Genomic DNA, 18,851 nt, shown 5'->3' with positions numbered 1-18,851 from the left:
TTTTTCGCTCCCTCACAAATCTGATAGGTTTATCTCAACATGTAGTTACCAACTATAAGCAAGTAATTCAGCTCTTGGAGGAGGGAATAGCAAACAGGTAACTGGTTTGTTTGTTCCTGTCATTCTATCAGCCTCATTCTTCTGTCCTGTGTTCTCACACCCCTTTGAGTGTATGATGACACTTCTCTCTGCAGCTCCCCACACTCACAATCAGGAGGCCTTTCTCAGAACAGTAACGTACCCGGGGTAAGGGGTAGTGACTAAGATTTAGTGCTCTTCTCACTAGTAGTGAAGCTGGAGTTTGTTCTGGATATAATAATATTAGGCACTAAGCCCAGAGAGTTACTCAATGCTTTGTCTTATAATGCACAACTTCTATTTTAATCAAAGAAAAGATTCTCACCTGTGTTGTCCTCTCCTCAGGCTTGATAGAGATGAGGACCAATATCATGTAAAATGTTTCAGAAAACCATTTTCTTCTAGTTTTGCACACTTGTAAAGGTTGCCCAAAAAAGACTGTTTTGAATCTGATATGAATACCTAAGGGGTGTAGATTCTCCTAAAAGCTATTGTAAATTGCGATAGCATTTCATGTTGTTAATTACTATGAAATGCCCAGAATGTCATTAGTATATATGCCTGAAAAAATAGTCTTTTTTTTTGTAAAAAAACGGAAGGAATTTAGAGTCTTCTATCTACCCTATTTTAGCAGGTACAAATTAATTGAACATAAAGGAAAAAATTTAAATTTAACATTCTACTCTTTGGGTTTTGTGGAACTCTCCTGGAGGCACTTGCTTCTGGTCTGAGTGCCTTGATCTTTAAGTTTCAAGCTTCGCCTTTCCTTTTTGTTGTTGAATCATGAGACCAGCCTCTAGATTTTGACTCTCTTCTTCAATTCTCCAGCTCCTCTGAGAACAGAAGTCAATGAGGTGGTCTTAAACTGAGGCATGATTGACTTAGATTTAGATACAGGAAAGACTCTCCTGACTTTAAAGGTTAACATTGGAATGAATTTCTCAGGGAGACTGTGAACTCCATCTGGCTTAAGCATGACATTGACGTAATTCAAAATCTTATTTCAAAGGCCTTTCTGGCACTGTAAGATTAATACTCTGTTTTTAACCACAACTTACTTTCTCTGTCTTTGAGCCTTCTTCTCCAGCAAGCTTTCCACCTCCGCTTGTCTTATTTAATACGTCTGTCTTGGGGATATTCTTCCAGGTTGATGACACTCTAGTATTCCACTTTTAAACTCTGATTTTTACTTCTGTTGCTTAAAAAAAAGTTCTAGTGTGGTTTAGTATGAAGATACACTCCCTTTTATTCTCAGATATCAGTACTTAGGGTGCTGCTTCTACCCTATTGGACCACTCTCCTAACTATACTATCCTAAATATGGGGATATTTTATGATTCTCATCTCTGAACCTCAGCACTAACATTTCTTGTGTTCCCTATGGATCCTTAAGGATCTACCATATATAAATAATCCTTGTCCTAACTGTCTTCCTTTGTATACACAGAATCACAGCAGCCACCCATGTTCATGAGGCCAGCAGCAGATCCCATGCCATCTTCACTATCCACTATACAAAGGTTGGTTACCTCTTATATTAGATTAGATTTCTTCCTGTCCTTGTCCCTTTTGACTGCTTTCTTGTCTTCTTTCCTATTTCTTTTCCTTTTCTCCTACTCTTCCATTTACAGTCCTCTGATATGATCTAATACTAGGAGGACCTATATACAATCTGTTAAGCTATACACTTAGAAAGGGTAGAGGCATTTCATAAAGACTAATCAAAATAACTTCTACTTTTATTTTGCTTTTAACATTTCAAAGCGGTTTCATATGTGATCAGTATGGCATTTAAAATAAAAAGAAAGATTGAAATGAAAATAAGCTTTAAAATGAAAAAAAGATTCACTTTCATTATAATGGAGTGAAGAAGTCGACAAATTCTATCCCCCAAAAGCACTATAAAGCTGGACAAAACTGTCAAAAGTAACCATTTCTGTGTTCTAAAAATAGACCACAGGCATATAATAAACTGAGAAGTGTTTGTTCAAGAAAACTTCTGAAGTGCAGGTAAACACAGCACAAATGTATGGTGTATTGCCTTGGGCTGCTCCGGTTCCTAACCACACTCCAGTCTCTTGTCAGTGAGCTCATTCAATCAGAGAAGAGAAGGCTGTGAAAACCAGCAGCTTTGTTGCTGCCACTGCCAGAGGTGTTTTCTTGCTTTGGAGAATCATCACTTAAAATGGTGATTTCAGTGGTGAGCAAACAAGGAGGGCCAGTGGCTCCCTTGGCCTGAGATTTTGGGTCTGTTTCAGGCATGAAATGAACTGGCAGATTATTAGGGGATTTTGCAGGGGTTCTGGGAGATCATACAGCCATAGGAGGCTTGATAAGATCCTCACAGATACTGAGGAGCAGAAGCTGTGCACATACACAGAGACTAAGTGGGCCCTGACGGACAGACTCTGCACATATGTGCAGAGGAGCCACAGAAGGCCCTATGGCTAGTGAATTCTGGGGTAAACTTAAAAACTACTGAACTTTTAATGCATTCCCCTGCCCACACATAGATCCGTTAACACAGAATAGAAGTCTTATTGGTTCAAGGTGTTTGATTACAGCTTCTGACCAATCTTTGGCTGAGCTCTAAGCTATGCAGATACAGGGTGGTCCCTAAGAAGCCAAGCTTAAAATTAAAAATAAGAGAAAAAAGTGAACAGAGACCACTTTGGCTGCATATTGTGGGGGAGACAGATTTTAGAGATTTAGTCCAGACAGATTACCAAAGAAAACAACCACTGCCACCCTCAATAGGAAAAAATCAGAATCCAGATTTGTTACAATGTATTATCTAAAAATGTCTAGTATTCAACCAAAATTATTAGACATGCAAAAGCAAACAAACAAGAAAGTGTGACCCAGGCTTAGGAAAAAACCAGTCAATAGAAACTGACTCTAAGTACTCCAGATGTTGGATTTGTTGTACAAAGACTTCAAAGCAGCTAATATAAACATGGTCAGAGAATTGAAGGAAACCATGGTTAGGGGGATTCTAGGGAATTTCAATAAAATGATAGAAAAAAATTTTTAAAACAAGAATTCTGGGATTGAAATGTATAATAACTGAAATGAAAAATTCACCAGTGGAACTCAATTGCAGATTTGAGATGGCAGAAGAATTAGTAAACTTGGAGATAGACTACTAGAAATCATCCAATTTGAAGAAGTAAAAAGGTTGAAGAAAAATGAACAGAGCTACACAGAGCTGTGGAACAGCATCAAATCTGCAACATAATGTAATGGGAATCTCAGAAAGAGAGAAGAGAGAATAGGCATAAGAAAATTTTGAAAAATCATGGCTACAAAAATCCCCAAATTTGTTGAAAGTCATTAATCTACAAATCTGAGAAGCTTAATAACTCCAAGTAAAATAAACACACAGAGATCCATACCTAGACACAGCATAGTCAAACTGTTGAATGAGAAAGAGAAAATCTTGAAAACAGCTAGAGAAAAATGACTCATCAGATACAGGAGAGCAATTACATGATTAATGGCTGACTTGTCATCAGAAACCCTGGACCTCAGAAGACAGAGTGCTGGAAGAAAATAAACTGTCAACCAAGATTTCTATAGGCAGCAAAACTAGCTTTCAAAAATGAAGACAGGGTCTGGCCCTGTGGTCAAGTAGTTTAGTTAGTGTGCTCTGCTTCAGTGGCCCAGAGTTTTGCCAGTTTGGATCCTGGGTGCAGACCTAGCACTGCTCATCAAGCCATGCTAGGTGGCATCCCACATAGCAGGACTAGAAGGACCTACAACTAGTGTGTACAACTATGTACTAGGGGGCTTTGGGGAGAAGAAAAAAAATGAAGATAAGAACATTCCTAGATTGAAAAGAAAAGAAAACAAAACAAAACAGAATTCATTGCTAGCAGCCCACCTTAGAAGAAAACTTAATGACATCTTTCATACTGAAAGAAAGTGATATCAGACAGTAACTTGAGTCTATAGGAAGACATGAAAAGTGCTGAGAATGGTAAATATGTGGGTAAATATAAAAGACTACATAAATATATTCTTTCTTATTTCTTCTAATGTCATTAAAAGAATAAGATTGTATAAAACAATATAATGCTGTATTATTGTACATCATATATATATACACACACATTGTCATATATATGACAGTAATAGCACAAAGGAATGAGGAGAAAAAGAAGATACATTGGAGTGAAGTTTCTATATTTTATAGGAATTAAGTTAGTGTTATTTTGAAGCTGATTATAAGTTAAGATGCATATTGTGATCCGTCGAGCAACCACTAAGAAAATAGCTCAAAAATGTAATTAAAAAATCATCAGAGATTAGAATGGTGCACTAAAAATACTTATTTAACACAGAGAAGGCAGTAAAGGAGGAACAGAGAAACAAAATATCATGAGACATATAGAAAAGAAATAGAAAACAACAGAGATAATTTTGAACATATCAATAATCACATTAAATGTGAATAGATGAGGGTACAAATTATCATACTGGATAAAAGCAAGACCCAACTATATGCTGTCTACAAGAAACACTCCTTAGATTCGAAGATACAGATAGGTTGGAAGTAAAAGGGGGGAAAAAGATAAACCATGCAAATAGTAACCATAAGAGAACTAGAGTACTCTTAGATTAGATTAAAATAGATATTAAGACTAATACTAGAGACAGACATTTCATAGTGATAAAGGGTTTATACATCAAGAGGCTGCAACAGTTATAAATGTATGTGCTTCCAACAATAGAGCCCCAAAATACATAGGGGATAAATTGACAGAATTGAAAAGAGAAATAGACAATTCAATAACAATAGCTGGAGATTTCAGTTCCCTACTTTCAATAATTGATAGAACAACTAGACAGAAATCAGCAAGATATAGAAGATTTGAGCAACATTATCAACCAGTGTGACCTGACACTTAAAGAACATTCCACTTAACTTCTGCAGAGTGCTTGTTATTTTCAGGTGCATATGGAACACTCTCCAGGATAAACCATATACTGTATAAAGCTAAAGTAATCAAGGTAGTGTGGCATTAACGTTAAGATAGATGAACAGATCAGCAGAAGAGAAAAGAGTCCAATATGGACCCATACATATATAGGCCACTGATTTCTATCAAAGTTGCAAAGGCAATTCAGTGGAGAATGTATAGTTTTTTCAACAAATGGTAGTAGAATATTGGATATCCACATGCAAAAAAGAACCACAAAACATTATGAAACAACTTTGATCCATATGTTGCACTTTATCCATAAATTAACTCAAACTGGATCATAGGCATAAATGTAAAACCTACAGCTGTTAGACTTGTAGAAGATAACATGGGAAAACTTTTGTGACCTTGGATTAGGCCAAGGTCTTTTCAATATAGCACTAAAAACACAAATTATGGGGCTGGCCCAGTGGCGCAGCGGTTAAGTTTGCACGTTCCACTTCTTGGCGGCCCGGGATTCACTGGTTCAGATCCCAGGTGCGCACATGGCACCGTTTGGCAAAAAGCCATGCTGTGGCAGGTGTCCCATGTATAAAGTACAGGAAGATGGGCATGGATGTTAGCTCAGGGCCAGTCTTCCTCAGCAAAAAGAGGAGGATTGGCAGTAGTTAGCTCAGGGCTAATCTTCCTCAAAAAAACCCCAAAAAACAAAACACACAAATTGAACAAAAGAACAAATTGAAATTTGGAATTGGTAAAAATTGAAAACTTCTACCCTTTGAAAGACACTATTAAGCAAATAAAAAGAAGAGCCACAGATAGGGAGAATTTATTTATAAAACATACATTTGATAAAGGACTTGTATCCAGAATATATACAGAACTTTCTCAACCCAGTAATAATAAAACAACTCAAAAGAGTGGGCAAAAATTTTGAAGTGACACTTCACTGAAGAAAATACACAGATGGAAATTACCCACTTGAAAGGATATTCAACATCATTAATCATTAGGGTAATGCAAATTAAAACCAAACACGATACCACTACCCATCTTTTAAAATGGCTAAAATTAAAAAGAGTGATTATACTAAATAGTGGTAAGATGTGTAGGAGCTGGAGTCCTTCTACACTACACTACTACTGGGATGTAAAATGGCACAACAACTCTGGAAAAGAATTTAACAGTTTCTTTAAAAATATATCTAACATATGATTCAGCCATTCCCCTCCTAGGTATTTTCCCAAGAGGAAAGAAATCATGTATCCATGGAAGACTTGTACACTCATAGCAGCTTTATTTGTATTGCTCAAAACTGGAAACAGCCAAATTCCATCTAGAGGTGAATGGATAAACAAACCATCATATATTCATACAATGGAGCAGTACTCAGCAATAAAAATGGATGAAGCATTGATGCCTGCCTCAACATGGGTGACCTCAGAGTAATTATGCACAATGGAAGAAGCCAGACGTATAATTCTATTTGCATGAAATATCCTGAGAAGACAAATTTATAGAGATTGAAAGTTGATGAGTAATTTCCTGGGGCTGGAGATGGGAATGGAGATTGATTGCAAACAGACTTGAGGGAATTTGGGAGGTTATTGGAAATGTTTTAAAACTCAGTTTTAATGATGGATGCACAATATTAAAATAAAGCAAAACAAAACCAAACCCACATTGAATTTTTTTTTAAAAAAGGAAAAGTAGTTTTGCTCTTGAGGGCTGGATGCCCCTGAATAGAACAGAGAGAGGCCGAGTGCCTGCCCTAGCAAGTTAACATGCTGTGACTCAGGTTAACAAGAGAGAGGACCTCTCTCAGGGCCCCCACTGCTATGGGTCTCTAATGATGAGAGTCGGAGCCCCTGAAGAGGAGTCGAGCATTTTCCCTGGTAAATTGTGCTAAAATTCCTGGTGCCCCTGAAAGTTGTGCTCAGAGGACTTTGTGGGGATTTGCTTGCTTACTCTGTGATGTCCTGCTCATATTTTTAATGAAAATCCAGGGTTTGCTGATTATATCTATCAGATATCAAGGGCTCATCTGGTTCAGAGCACATTAGAATGCAAATTTCTTGAGTTAGCTAAAAATATCACCTTGGCTACAAAAGCAAAAATAAGCAAGGGGACTATATCAAACTAAAAAGCTTCTGCACAGCAAAGGAAACCATCACCAAAATGAAAAAGCATCCTACTGAATGGGAGTAAAATATTTGCAAATTATATGTCTGATAAGGGATTAATATCCAACATATACAAAGAACTCATACAACTGAATAGCAAAAAAACAAACAATCCAATTAAAAAATGGGGAGAGGATCTGAATAGACAGTTTTCCAAGGAAGATAATATAGATGGCCAACAGGTACATGAAAAGGTGTTCAACATCACTAACAACAACAACAAAAAAACGAGTTCATGGATAACAGAATAAATTGGTAGTTGCCAGAGGTGGGGCGGGGCAAGATGTGGCAAAATGGGTGAAGGGAGTTAAAAAAGTACAAACTCCCTGCCGTAATATAAATAAGTCATGGGGATGTAATGTACAGCATGGGGACTATAGTTAGTAATACTGTATAATAATACTGCTAACAGTGGATCTTAAAAATTTTCATCACAGGAAAAATTTTGTTATTATGCGTGGGGATGAATGTTAACTAGACTTATTGTGGTGGTCATTTCTCAGTATATACAAATGTGAAATGTACACTTCAAACTAATATAATGTTATATGTCAATTATAGCTAAATTTAAAAACAGATTTCTTGAGTTGGGTAAAAATCCAAAATATCACCTTAGTTAGGGTGTCTAAGGGGGGAAAAACCACCCTATTCCAAGTGATAAGCTTTAAATGTGTTTTCTCCCTCAGGCAATCCTGGAGAACGACCTCCCCTCTGAAATTGCTAGCAAGATCAACCTTGTGGACCTAGCAGGCAGGTAATTAGAATTTCCAAGCCAAGGGACGTTACTCCCTTGACCATGATCTTGTTCTTGCCCACTTTACATGGAATAAGCTTGTTCCAACCTCTTTCACAGATCAATCATCTTGAGAAAATTACTAAAGAAACATCTTTTGAATGCTTGGTTAAGAAATTAGAGTTTTCGGGGGGCTGAAAAGTGCTGTGTCAGGGGTTTTCAATCTTAGCTGTCCATTAAAATCACCTGGGACCTTCTAACACTCTCAGTGCTTAGGCTGCAGCTCAGATTAAATAAATCAGATTATTGCGGGGGGGGGGCGGGGAGTGGGTGGAATGCAGGCATCAGTAGTTTTTAGGGCTGCCCAGGTGATTCCAGTGTATAGTCAACATTGAAAACCACTGCTCTATCTAAGTGGAGGCAACTTAGCATACTCTTTTCCTTTGACTTAATATTGATTTTATGCAGCACGGTACATCAGTTAAAAAAAAAATTTAAAAAACATTGTGGCATTGGAGAGAAGATACTGCCTTTTAAGTATTAGAAGAAAGCACAAATTGTAGTCACTTGTACATACGAAAAGAAGAAAGTCTTGGGGATAATGTGGCTGCACAAAAAATGTAAGGTGAAATAAGGCAAATTTTCTTATTTTAAAACTGCTAAGTAATTAATATGGTATAGCATTCCCTTAAAAACTAAGTGCTGAGACCGGCCCAGTGGCACAGTGGTTAAGTTCGCACGTTCTGCTTCAGTGGCCTGGGGTTCACTGGTTCGGATCCCTGGTGCGGACCTGTGCACTGCTTGGCAAGCCATGCTGTGGTAGGCGTCCCACATATAAAGTAGACGAGGATGGGCATGGATGTTAGCTCAGGGCCAGTCTTCCTCAGCACAAAAGTGGAGGATTGGTGGCAGATGTTAGCTCAGGGCTAATCTTCCTCAAAAAAAAAAAAAGAAAAAGGAAAACTAAGTGCTGTCTGGAAGAACCTATACTAGCCAACTGGAAATGTGAAGTTTTCATATTTCTCATTGACTTCAAAAGGAATTTAAGACAGTTGACAGTTAATGACATAGATGCCATAAAGCCATTAATGGGTGAAATTAAAACAGTAAAGAAAAGCGGAAATGAATATATCAAAAGCTATGCTAATATCATTACTGTAAATGAGCATTCATTACAAGATGGTAACTCTTTTTTGTGAAGCTGAACTCTAAAAGGAATTTATTATGTGAGTCTTTACATGATGTACAACATAATGTCTTTCAACAGCATTTTAAGGATAGTGTCTTCTTGTTTGCTTTTGTTTTTGTTTTCATTGGCTGTTTTAGTGAGAGAGCGGATCCCAGTTACTGTAAGGACCGGATTACTGAAGGAGCCAACATCAACAAGTCTCTTGTGACTCTGGGAATTGTCATCTCCACCTTAGGTATTTGGTTGATAGACTGGATCATCAGAGTGGGAGGGAGACTTGGGAAAATAACTCACATATTTTAATTTTGTCAAAATGGGGTAGATATTTACAAGGTTCTTTTTGGTAAAGTTACCTTCTGGTTTGGGGCATGAAAAATTGATTTTTGTCTGTGATTTTAGAACACAAAATGACCATCATCCCAGCACTCCCATTTCGAAAAGAATGGAGACTAAAAAATTGTGTGACTTAAATACTCCATGTCATGAGTCCAAAGTCTAGTTCAGGGCTTAACCTTAAAGCATCTTATCATATGCAGAAAGGGGTTAGGAATTGTGATACTTAAGTCTATGTTTCCCAACCATTGTTTTGTTTTAATGCATTTGTTTCATAATTCCTTTTCTCTTCCACTTTTATTTTTTTTGTCTTTTAAGCCCAGAACTCTCAAGTATTCAGCAGCTGCCAGAGCCTCAGCAGCACAGCCAGTGATGGTGGTGACAGTGGGATCCCTAGCTCTCCTTCTGGGACCAGCAGTGGATGGAGACCCTCCCGGAGGCAGTCTTACATCCCATATCGGGACTCTGTGTTGACCTGGCTGCTGAAGGACAGCCTTGGAGGCAACTCCAAAACCATCATGGTTGCCAGTGAGTGGGATACAGGAGCTGGCTCTGTGTTGGAACTGGTACTCTGCCTCAGAGAAAGGGCCATGACCACCCATTTCTTCAAGGGTCTCTTATACAGCAGGGTTGATAGCAGCAAGGCAAGTAGTTATGGGCTGGGTCGGGGGGCTTGGCATGCTCTTTAACTCTCTCCTTTTCCCTCAGCTGTGTCTCCTGCACACACTAGCTACAGTGAGACCATGAGCACGCTGAGATATGCATCCAATGCCAAAAACATCATCAACAAGCCACGGGTAAATGAGGTGAGACCTTCATCTGAAGTCCTGGTCTGATAACGTTCACTCAAAGTTCTCCTTTTTTTCTTCTCGTTGTCGTCTTTCTCTTTGGAATCACCCCAACTTGCCAGACTTGTTCTCCAAATGAGGAGGGAGTGAAATGCTTTCTCCCAGTGTCATACCCTTCTCTTATATCTCTACTGACTTTGTCAGTAAACTTTTATAAATAGTTTATTTTAGATATTTCTCTAAGGCCATTCCTCTTAAGATCCCTGGTACACCATTGCCGCTCTAAGAAGGATCATTTAAAAGTTTCTGTATTTACTACTTTTAGTTTGAGTTAATGTTGATATATGCCTGTGTTTTATCTTTTTTCTCTGCAAATTGCAGTGACTTACCTGTTTTGGGTTCAAAGGGACATATAGGGAATTCATTAGTTTTGAAAGCTGAATAATAGAATATTCCAAAAGTTCCTTATTTACTTTGCAATTTTAGTGAAAAGTTCTAGAGCAGGGATCACAGATTGTTGGCCAGACATATATAACCCATCTGTGGACTGTTTTAAAAGGCAGTGTAATTAGGCAGGTACTATGTTTAGTCACAGTTCAGGAAGATTAGCACCTACTACCTATACATGCCTGGCATTCGTGTTACCTGCCTGACTTCCTGCTCTAGGGCAGTGATTCTCAAAGTTTAGTGTATAGCAGAATCACATGGAGGGTTTGTTAAACATCAGCTGGGCCCCAGCCCTCAAGAGTTTCTGATTTAATAAGTGTTGGGTGTGAGCAGAAATTATATTTCTAAAAAATTCTTAGGTGAAGTTGATGCTCTGGTCCTGGGACCACGCTTTGAGAAGACTGCTCCAGAAGTTACTCCAAAGGAGTAATCCACTTCTTCCAAGCTAATTGCATGTAGCATCTCATAGCTGGGTTGGGGCCTGATAGCAATCAGTGGTGACCAAGTTCTCTGTGTTTCAGGATGCAAATGTAAAGCTGATCAGAGAACTCAGGGAAGAGATTGGGAGACTGAAAGCCATGCTGCTGAGCTTCGAACTGGTATGCAGGCAATCAACTTTTCTGTACTCAAGAGCCCCTTTTCTTCTGCATAGAATCTGAGCCCTGCTCATTCTGGGTCGTCAGTTAAGTGACACTTGTGGAGTGGAGGCAGGAGCGAAGACAGGACGGAGATTACTCTGATTCCCTGTGTAGTTTCGGGTGGGTGGGCATCCTCTCACTATAGCATCTCTGTCGTCCAACGGGCATTTGTCTGAATGGTCCTTCTGTGTGTGGGCAGATATGGGGAATGAGACCCTCCAGAAGTTTCTGTGAATTCTCCTTCTTTGTGCCAACCTGAGCCCAAATACTTAGACTTCAGATTTGTTTCTAATTTTAATAATAAAGTCTTTCCCTTATTTGCACCTTATCTTCTTTCGCAAGAGTAGGAGTGAGATCCACGAAGCACATCTCTCTTTTTGTTTGTGCAGAGAAACTTCAGTTCATTGAATGAGGAAAAGGATGAAAATCTGAAGGAGCTTGTTCTCCAAAATGAGTTGAAGGTAGGTGTGTTGGATGGTCTCAGTTGTGCTGTATATAACCCTGGAGCAGGTGTGATCTCCCTCTATTATTCCTTGGCCACCGCTGCTCCTTTGTTAGGATAGAGAGGCTCTGTCTAGTTTAGAGACAATTTTTGTCTCCGTGGAGAATTTACCTGAAAGGCTGGTGACTGGCTTTCTGATTTTGCTTTGTTCTCTCCAAGTTTCATGATAACTCCTTGTGGATAGTGACAGTAGCTTAGAAAAAAAATTACTTCCCAGTCAGTAAATCAACCATCAACCAACGAACGTATGTTGATTGAGTACCAAATAGGTGTTCAGCATGATGTTGCAAGAGATGCAAAGAAGTCCCTGCCCTCAAGTGGCTTGCAGTCTAGTAGGAAACACAATTTAGAGACTGGTTAAATGTAATAAACTCTATGAATTACATGAAAAGAGCTTAGGGAAGGAAGAAGTCATTATGGCAAGGAATGTTCAGTGCAGGTATCACAGTGCTGGAGCTGGAAGTCAGGGAAATGGAACTAGACCTTGAAGGATTGGTAGAGTTTGTTAGATAGGGAGAAAGGGGTAAGGCATTTTGGGTGAGAAAGGAGTAACATAAGCAAACCATGGAACTGAGAATGAACTGGCGTGAGAGGCCGTGTGGAAGCACACAGTGTGGGGAAGACTAAGCAGGCTGGAATAGGTGCTCATGGTAGAGAGTAGTGGAGGTAAGATTAGGGCCAGGTTAGGAGGTTTGAACTTGACATAAACAGGATTAATCATAGCTTCTTGAACCAGGATGGTGACATCATAAAGCAGTATAGTGGGGAAATTAATATGATGGTTTTATGTAGGATGGATTGAAGGGAGGGAAGACTGGAAGCAGAAGGACCAACCAGGAAAGAGACTGCTGTTGTGACCCCATGAGGGCGAGGATGAGACATTCTGGGACATTAGATTAAATGGTGATTCCCAGAGGCATTTAAAAGGAAGAAATGGGGCCAGCCTGGTGGCACAGTGATTTAAGTTCGCACGTTCCGCTCCAGCAGCCCGGGGTTTGCCAGTTCGGATCCCAGGTGCAGACATGGCACGGCTTGGCAAGCCATGCTGTGGCAGGCATCCGCATATAAAGTGGAGGAAGATGGGCACAGATATTAGCTCAGGGCCAGTCTTCCTCAGCAAAAAGAGGAAGATTGGTGGCAGATGTTAGCTCAGGGCTAATCTTCCTCAAAAAAAAAAAAAAGGAAGAAATGGGAGGCGTTATTTGGTGACAGGTAGATTTAGTTACCACAACCAATTGTCCCAATTTCCTGCACTCTGTTGCATCATACTTATACGTTATTAAAGTATCTGGCCATGTCAACATTTTGTTACCCAAACTAAACTTTAGGACTACGTCACGCATCCAGAAGTTTCTCAAAAATTCTTCATTTGACCATATGTTCTCATTTTTGGTTTAGACAATTTCATCCCTCTGTACATAAGAGATGAAGTGGAAGAGTCAAATTCACTCCAGGCTCATTAACATTTTTGCATTATATAGGCCAGCAGACCTGGATTTGAACCTACCACTTGCTGGCTTTATGACCTGAGGCAGTGTGGAGATGGTGATGAAAGCCGGGCAGAGGCGAAGTGTGTTTGGCAGTGCCTCCAGGGAGCTCTGCCAGGTTGGCCGAACTGTAAGCCAGAGTGCCCTACCACTTGCCTCGGCCAGGTCCCAATGCCATTGTCCTGTAGTTTCACTGTTTTCAAACTTTAACTCAATGATTATAACATTAAACATAATGTTTCTAGGGTACATAAAATACTTGGACCTAAACTTGGCATAATTTCTTTTTTCTTAAATATTCCCTTTATGAGCAAAGTACTAAGCAGAATCCAGTTCTTTTTCCTGGGCTTCCTCAGATCCTCCATTCCCAGGATAAACTTCCTGCCTAGACATCAGTATCCAACACAAGAAGAAAAAAGGACCCTGCATTCAACATTGTTTGTTCACATTCCCCAGGTGGTCTTAGCTTAAGGCCTCAGGCCTTGGTATATTTATTTTTAAAACTTTGTTCCTGATACACAGTAAGCCCTCAGTATTTTATTGTTAGTATTTTGCTGTTACATGGTCTTTCAGGGCAGTTTCATATCGTCTTCATTCTCCCTGGGGAGATTCTTCTTGGTGCCCTGTGGGTCTTTGAGCCACGTACAAGCTTATATTAGATCTCAAGCTGCTGCGCCTTGGGAAAGAAGTGTTAGGTCACAAAAGGATTCCCGATATGGATGACATCGAAGGGGCATAGGGAAGGGGAATTATAAACATAGATGTCTGACTAGCACCTCAATCAATTTTTTGAAATAACATTTATGATATTTCTTCCTAATTATAAAGACAATATATGCTCATTGCAGAAAACTTTAAAAATAACATTTATTGAGGGAGTTTTTATTTATGAAAGTAACACTTGCTTATTGAAGAAAACTTAGAAAACACAGGGAGCTAACAGAGGAGGTGCAGGGCCTGTGTGGGGCTTTGAATAGAAACTGGAAAGTGAGGAAGTAATACCGCGAGGAATCAGGCCAGGATGACACCTGACCTTCAGTCTGCTCCCCGTGTGCAGTGTCTAGCATCACTTCCTCTGTCTCTGCAGATAGACCAGCTGACCAAAGACTGGACCCGGAAGTGGAACGAGTGGAAGGCCCTCATGGAGCTTTACAGAGTGGACATCAACAGGAGGAGGGCTGGGGTGGTCATCGACTCCAGCCTGCCACACCTAATGGCCTTGGAGGACGATGTGCTCAGCACAGGTGTTGTGCTCTATCACCTCAAGGTGAGCAGGCGGGTGCGTTCAGTCTCTTCCTGAGCCACTGGTCCCAGAGGTCAAGGAAGGAAAAGCCAGGAGCAGCAGCCACGCATCTGTGAATTGAGACAGATGCCACAGAGCTGCCTTCAGGTTTGCCCTGGGGAAACTGGGCTAGCCGAGCAATTGTGATCTGTTTTGCTTTTATGTGAATAGAGCAAAAGACTGGAAATCAGAACAATCATTTGTTTTTCAGCGACTGCTGTTGTTGCTCTTATATAACGTACTTTAGTTCTCTGTGCCTTAATTTCCTCATTTTAAAGTCAGAATGATGCTGCTTGTATTCCTTTTCTGGCTTCCTGAAGCACAGGAGTGCAGTCGTGGAGGTGAAATCCTAACCTTGAAATGCCTCGGCGCCCCTGAGCTCTGCACATAGAAGCTGCTCACGAATGGCCTTCACAGGCTAAAGGGGGAATCAGAAGATCTGGAACAGTTTCCTTTGATACTTCCCCACTTCATTCAACCCCCAAATCCACAAAAAATACACCTCCCAATTCTCTATTACTAGGTTTACCTGGGAAAGAAGAGAGGAGAGAGACAGCGGACATAGGAAGCTTAGAAAGCATGAGGGAGAGTCCAAAGAGCTGGTGGGCAGAGGGGGATGGGGCAACATGCTACGTACGACCTAGAAAAAACAGAATGAAGTTAAGGCCTTTCACAAAGGGCCTAGCTCACCTGGGTCTTTGTCATCTGGAGGCCAGGTCCTCATTTCTAAATGAAGCCATTTGAGAGTTAGTGACCCGTGGTAGATGGTCTTATATCCTGTCCTCATCAAAAATGTTTGTCTTACTGTAGAAGGATAGCCCCTATGGATGGCAGAACGTACTTTATGTGGCCAAAATCCCTATGCTCACTGAAAATGCAATCATTGTCATAATTCTCCCCAGCTGACATTTAAAAGGAACAGAGTTTATGGGGGATATGTAATGCTGCTGTTATCCCTGGAGAAATTAGGCACCTGATGCTGCAGTGGATATGGTAGTGAGATATTAGCAAAGCTTATCCTGTTTAGAAAGTCTGTGTTCTTAGGATAAGCCCATAGGGATGTTGTCAGAGACTGAGCATCTCAGATGGAAAGTTAAAGTAGCTTATTTTCGGACACAGTATAAATTATCTCAGTGAAAATGCCTCAGGCAGAAGTTGCTGTTAGCTTAATAACAGTTCTAAATACCAAAGGCTATTGATCCTTCCATTAGTCAGAGCCACAGGGAGAGGTTGGAGGTCAGGAAGAGACTGGATAGATTAAAATAGTCAATACTTGAGTTGAACTGATCTGATGTATTGATTGGATGAGGAGTGACAGATGAAGCTAGAAGTCAAGTGGTAGAACTTAGGTTGGCAGCCGACGGGTAAAGGATGGGACTGTTAGACTGAATCGTAGACAGGAGCTGGTGATGGCCTCCAAATGTGAGAGTGCTGGTTTTCATTACTGAGTCAGTGCACACTCCCTCCTTGGTACATTTCCGGTGAACCTGGGGATGCGGCTTCAGTCTAGTTCTAACCCTGGGATTTCTGCATTTTACGTACCCGTCTTTTCCCTTTTTGTTTGTTTAGATCCTGGTTTGGGTAATAGTGTAATAGTGATCACTCAAGATTCTCTGTATTTTTATTTGCTTGGCTAACTTGTTGCAGACCCAGCACTAGTCCCTAGCAATACCCTGGAAGCTGTTTTCCCTTGGGTCACCTCGGGGAAACCTTGGGTGGGAAGTCGGCAGAGGGAAGGGTGGGTGGAGCACAGGTTACTCATTTCCTGGACTTCATCCTTATAATTGCTTTTGTGCCACTGACCCTCCTGGCATAAAGAGGCAGAAGGGGCAGCAAGCACAGGTGCCAGCTCAGTCCTTGTTAAATGAGCTGCCAACACATTTTTTGGTAGATTCTGCCCTGTAGATCTAGAAGTTGTGATGTGCTGTGGCCTTACCCTTTTGGGAGGAACGTGCCTCATCACCAGGGCTGACCCTGAACCCACATGAGGGGTCTTGACCCCTTTCCCTTGGTTCTGCTGGCGGCATTTGGAGGCTAGCATCCATTGGCTTGTGTGACCCTCAGTGGCTGAGCAGGAAAGGCTGGGCCCTGACTGTTTGTGGGTGTGCAGTGGCAGGGGCACACACTGAGGCCAGAGCCTCATTCATTACTTCCAGAATGCTTCCTTCTCACAAGCTATTTTGGTGGAGCTGCAGGGACCTCCCCCTTCTGGCTGCTGACTTAGCCTGGAACTCTCTGGTCACTTTGAAAACATCAGTTACAAGGGAGGTGATATGGCAAGGTTGGAAAAGCATGAGCTCAGGACACAGAGGGACCTGAATTCTAGCCACAGCTCTCCGGTTTAGTGTCTGGGTTCCCTGGACAACTTATCCCCTATCAGCTTGAGATTCCTCATCTATAAAAGGGGGATAATAATCCCTACATTTTGGTTTGTTAAAGGATAAATAAAAGGTGTCTATAAAGCACTCAGCACAATGCACGGGACGTAGTGAATGGTTTTTGGATAAATGGTAACTGTGAAAATCTTAAAAAAAAAAAAAAAGGGGGGGGGGCTGGCCCCGTGGCCGAGTGGTTAAGTTTGTGCGCTCCACTGCAGGTGGCCCAGTGTTTCATTGGTTCAAATCCTGGGTGCGGACATGGCACTGCTCATCAAACCACACTGAGGCAGCATCCCACATGCCACAACTAGAAGGACCCACAACGAAGAATATACAACTATGTACTGGGGGGTTTTGGGGAGAAAAAGGAAAAAAAATAAAATCTTAAAAAAAAATAAAATAAATAGTAACTGTGTATCTAAACTCAGCATCTCTGTTGCAGTGTGGCTGCCTTCTTCAAACAGAGCTGTGAGGTCTTAAATAGAATTGCCATAATCCTAGGGCCAAAAGGCCTTGTCTTCTGCTAACCCAGTGATTCATTTATACTGACTCCAGTTTCCCCTCCTCTCTTACACTCTCTTCCAGTCCTTTTTGATTCTAGATGTGCTTTTCTCCTATTTGTGCTTTGCTCTTCTTAGACTCTCGTGTCTGTTAAACTTCATCTGCGGATCGAGAAGGTAAAAATCCTGTGCTTCCATGTATCTTCGTAGAATGCAGGTCTCCTTGAGACTGTCTGGCCGACCTTGAACCACACTAACCTTAGCCCCTGGGAGAGATCTATACCTGTGTGTCCCCTTCCTCAGACTAGAGAATCTCTGATCAAGGCCGTGGCTGCTCCCTAACTTCAGGCTACAGGACAGAAAGGAGTTTGCCAACACTTGTTGGACTTTGCAAAGAGCTGGTGCTGCTTTGTCATATAGTTTTTGCCCTCACTTTCTCAGGGGATCCTGGGCTGCAGAGTGAGTAGGCAGAGCAGTTGGGACAGCCTGGACCAAAGTTGAGAAGTTGTGTGGAACAGGCTGGGATGGGTATGGGAAGACAGTGATGACACTAAAACAGGTGGACTTTCCTTTGGGGGCAGCGCTGTGTCCTTTTTATTCTCATTTAAATGGCTTTGCTTTTCCCTTTAGGAGGGGACAACAAAAATAGGAAGGATTGACTCAGACCAGGAACAGGACATTGGTAAGTGACAGAGCATGTGGGTCTGACACTTTATGGCAGGTACTCATGCCTGACAGGTTTCTTCAGAGGAACTTGATGGTGCTCTGAGAGGAAGGAATCTTTGAAGACTCGAGGGGCTGCCCCTGTTTTGCTGCCACATTATGCCTCCGGGGCATGATAGAAGGAGACCCACACCGTGGGAGGATCCAGGTCTGGGTGGTTTCAGGTCGTGGATCTTCCTCTCTTGTCATGATGTGAGATCTTCCACATGTGGATTCTGATCGCATAGAAAGAACTGAGGGGGGGTGTTTCCCTGGGCTGTGCCTCCACTCAGGTAACCACCTTTTCTCTAGTCCTACAGGGTCAGTGGATCGAGAGAGACCACTGCACTATCACCAGTGCCTGTGGGGTAGTCGTTCTGCGGCCTGCCCGGGGGGCCCGCTGCACGGTCAATGGCCGGGAGGTCACTGCCTCCTGCCGTCTGACCCAAGGTAGGACCATATCTGCAGCCCTGTTTATGTCATGATGGGTGATGGACCAGCTCCGTTCTCATGGGCCAGACCCAGAGAGCTCAGTGTAGCAGGCTTTAGAGATGGAACACCCAGCCTCTGCGCCCAGAGATCTGAAGATTTCCTAGTATGATCTTCTTTCTGTAAACAACGAAGCCCCAATTCCAGGGCTGCAGAGTGGAGAATGACTCTGAAATTTTTTCCTGTGTTTGTTAGCT

The 18,851-nt window shown here is 41.4% G+C and overlaps 1 protein-coding gene across 7 annotated transcripts in view; it reads left to right on the top strand.

Moving 5' to 3' along the window:
* Positions 1–18,851, top strand: part of STARD9 (StAR related lipid transfer domain containing 9) — a 122,323-nt gene that overhangs the window by 65,620 nt on the left and 37,852 nt on the right. For 5 of the 7 annotated variants that reach the window (XM_005603100.4, XM_070238483.1, XM_070238491.1 and 2 more), the window contains 11 exons: positions 28–97; positions 1,526–1,598; positions 7,873–7,940; positions 9,246–9,343; positions 9,760–9,969; positions 10,150–10,247; positions 11,198–11,275; positions 11,704–11,775; positions 14,391–14,570; positions 18,094–18,145; positions 18,478–18,615. In XM_005603100.4, the coding sequence (XP_005603157.1) occupies positions 28–97; positions 1,526–1,598; positions 7,873–7,940; positions 9,246–9,343; positions 9,760–9,969; positions 10,150–10,247; positions 11,198–11,275; positions 11,704–11,775; positions 14,391–14,570; positions 18,094–18,145; positions 18,478–18,615 (1,137 nt within the window). Of the gene's footprint in view, positions 1–27; positions 98–1,525; positions 1,599–7,872; positions 7,941–9,245; positions 9,344–9,759; positions 9,970–10,149; positions 10,248–11,197; positions 11,276–11,703; positions 11,776–14,390; positions 14,571–17,553; positions 17,641–18,093; positions 18,146–18,477; positions 18,616–18,851 lie in introns of those variants that run through there. The other 2 variants (XM_070238518.1, XM_070238509.1) reach the window with 1 other exon arrangement.

Source organism: Equus caballus, chromosome 1, assembly GCF_041296265.1.
Source record: "Equus caballus isolate H_3958 breed thoroughbred chromosome 1, TB-T2T, whole genome shotgun sequence".
In the NCBI taxonomy this organism is placed as follows: Eukaryota; Metazoa; Chordata; class Mammalia; order Perissodactyla; family Equidae; genus Equus; species Equus caballus.
Note: the sequence above shows the minus strand (reverse complement) of the source record. Positions and strands in the feature narration are given on the sequence as shown.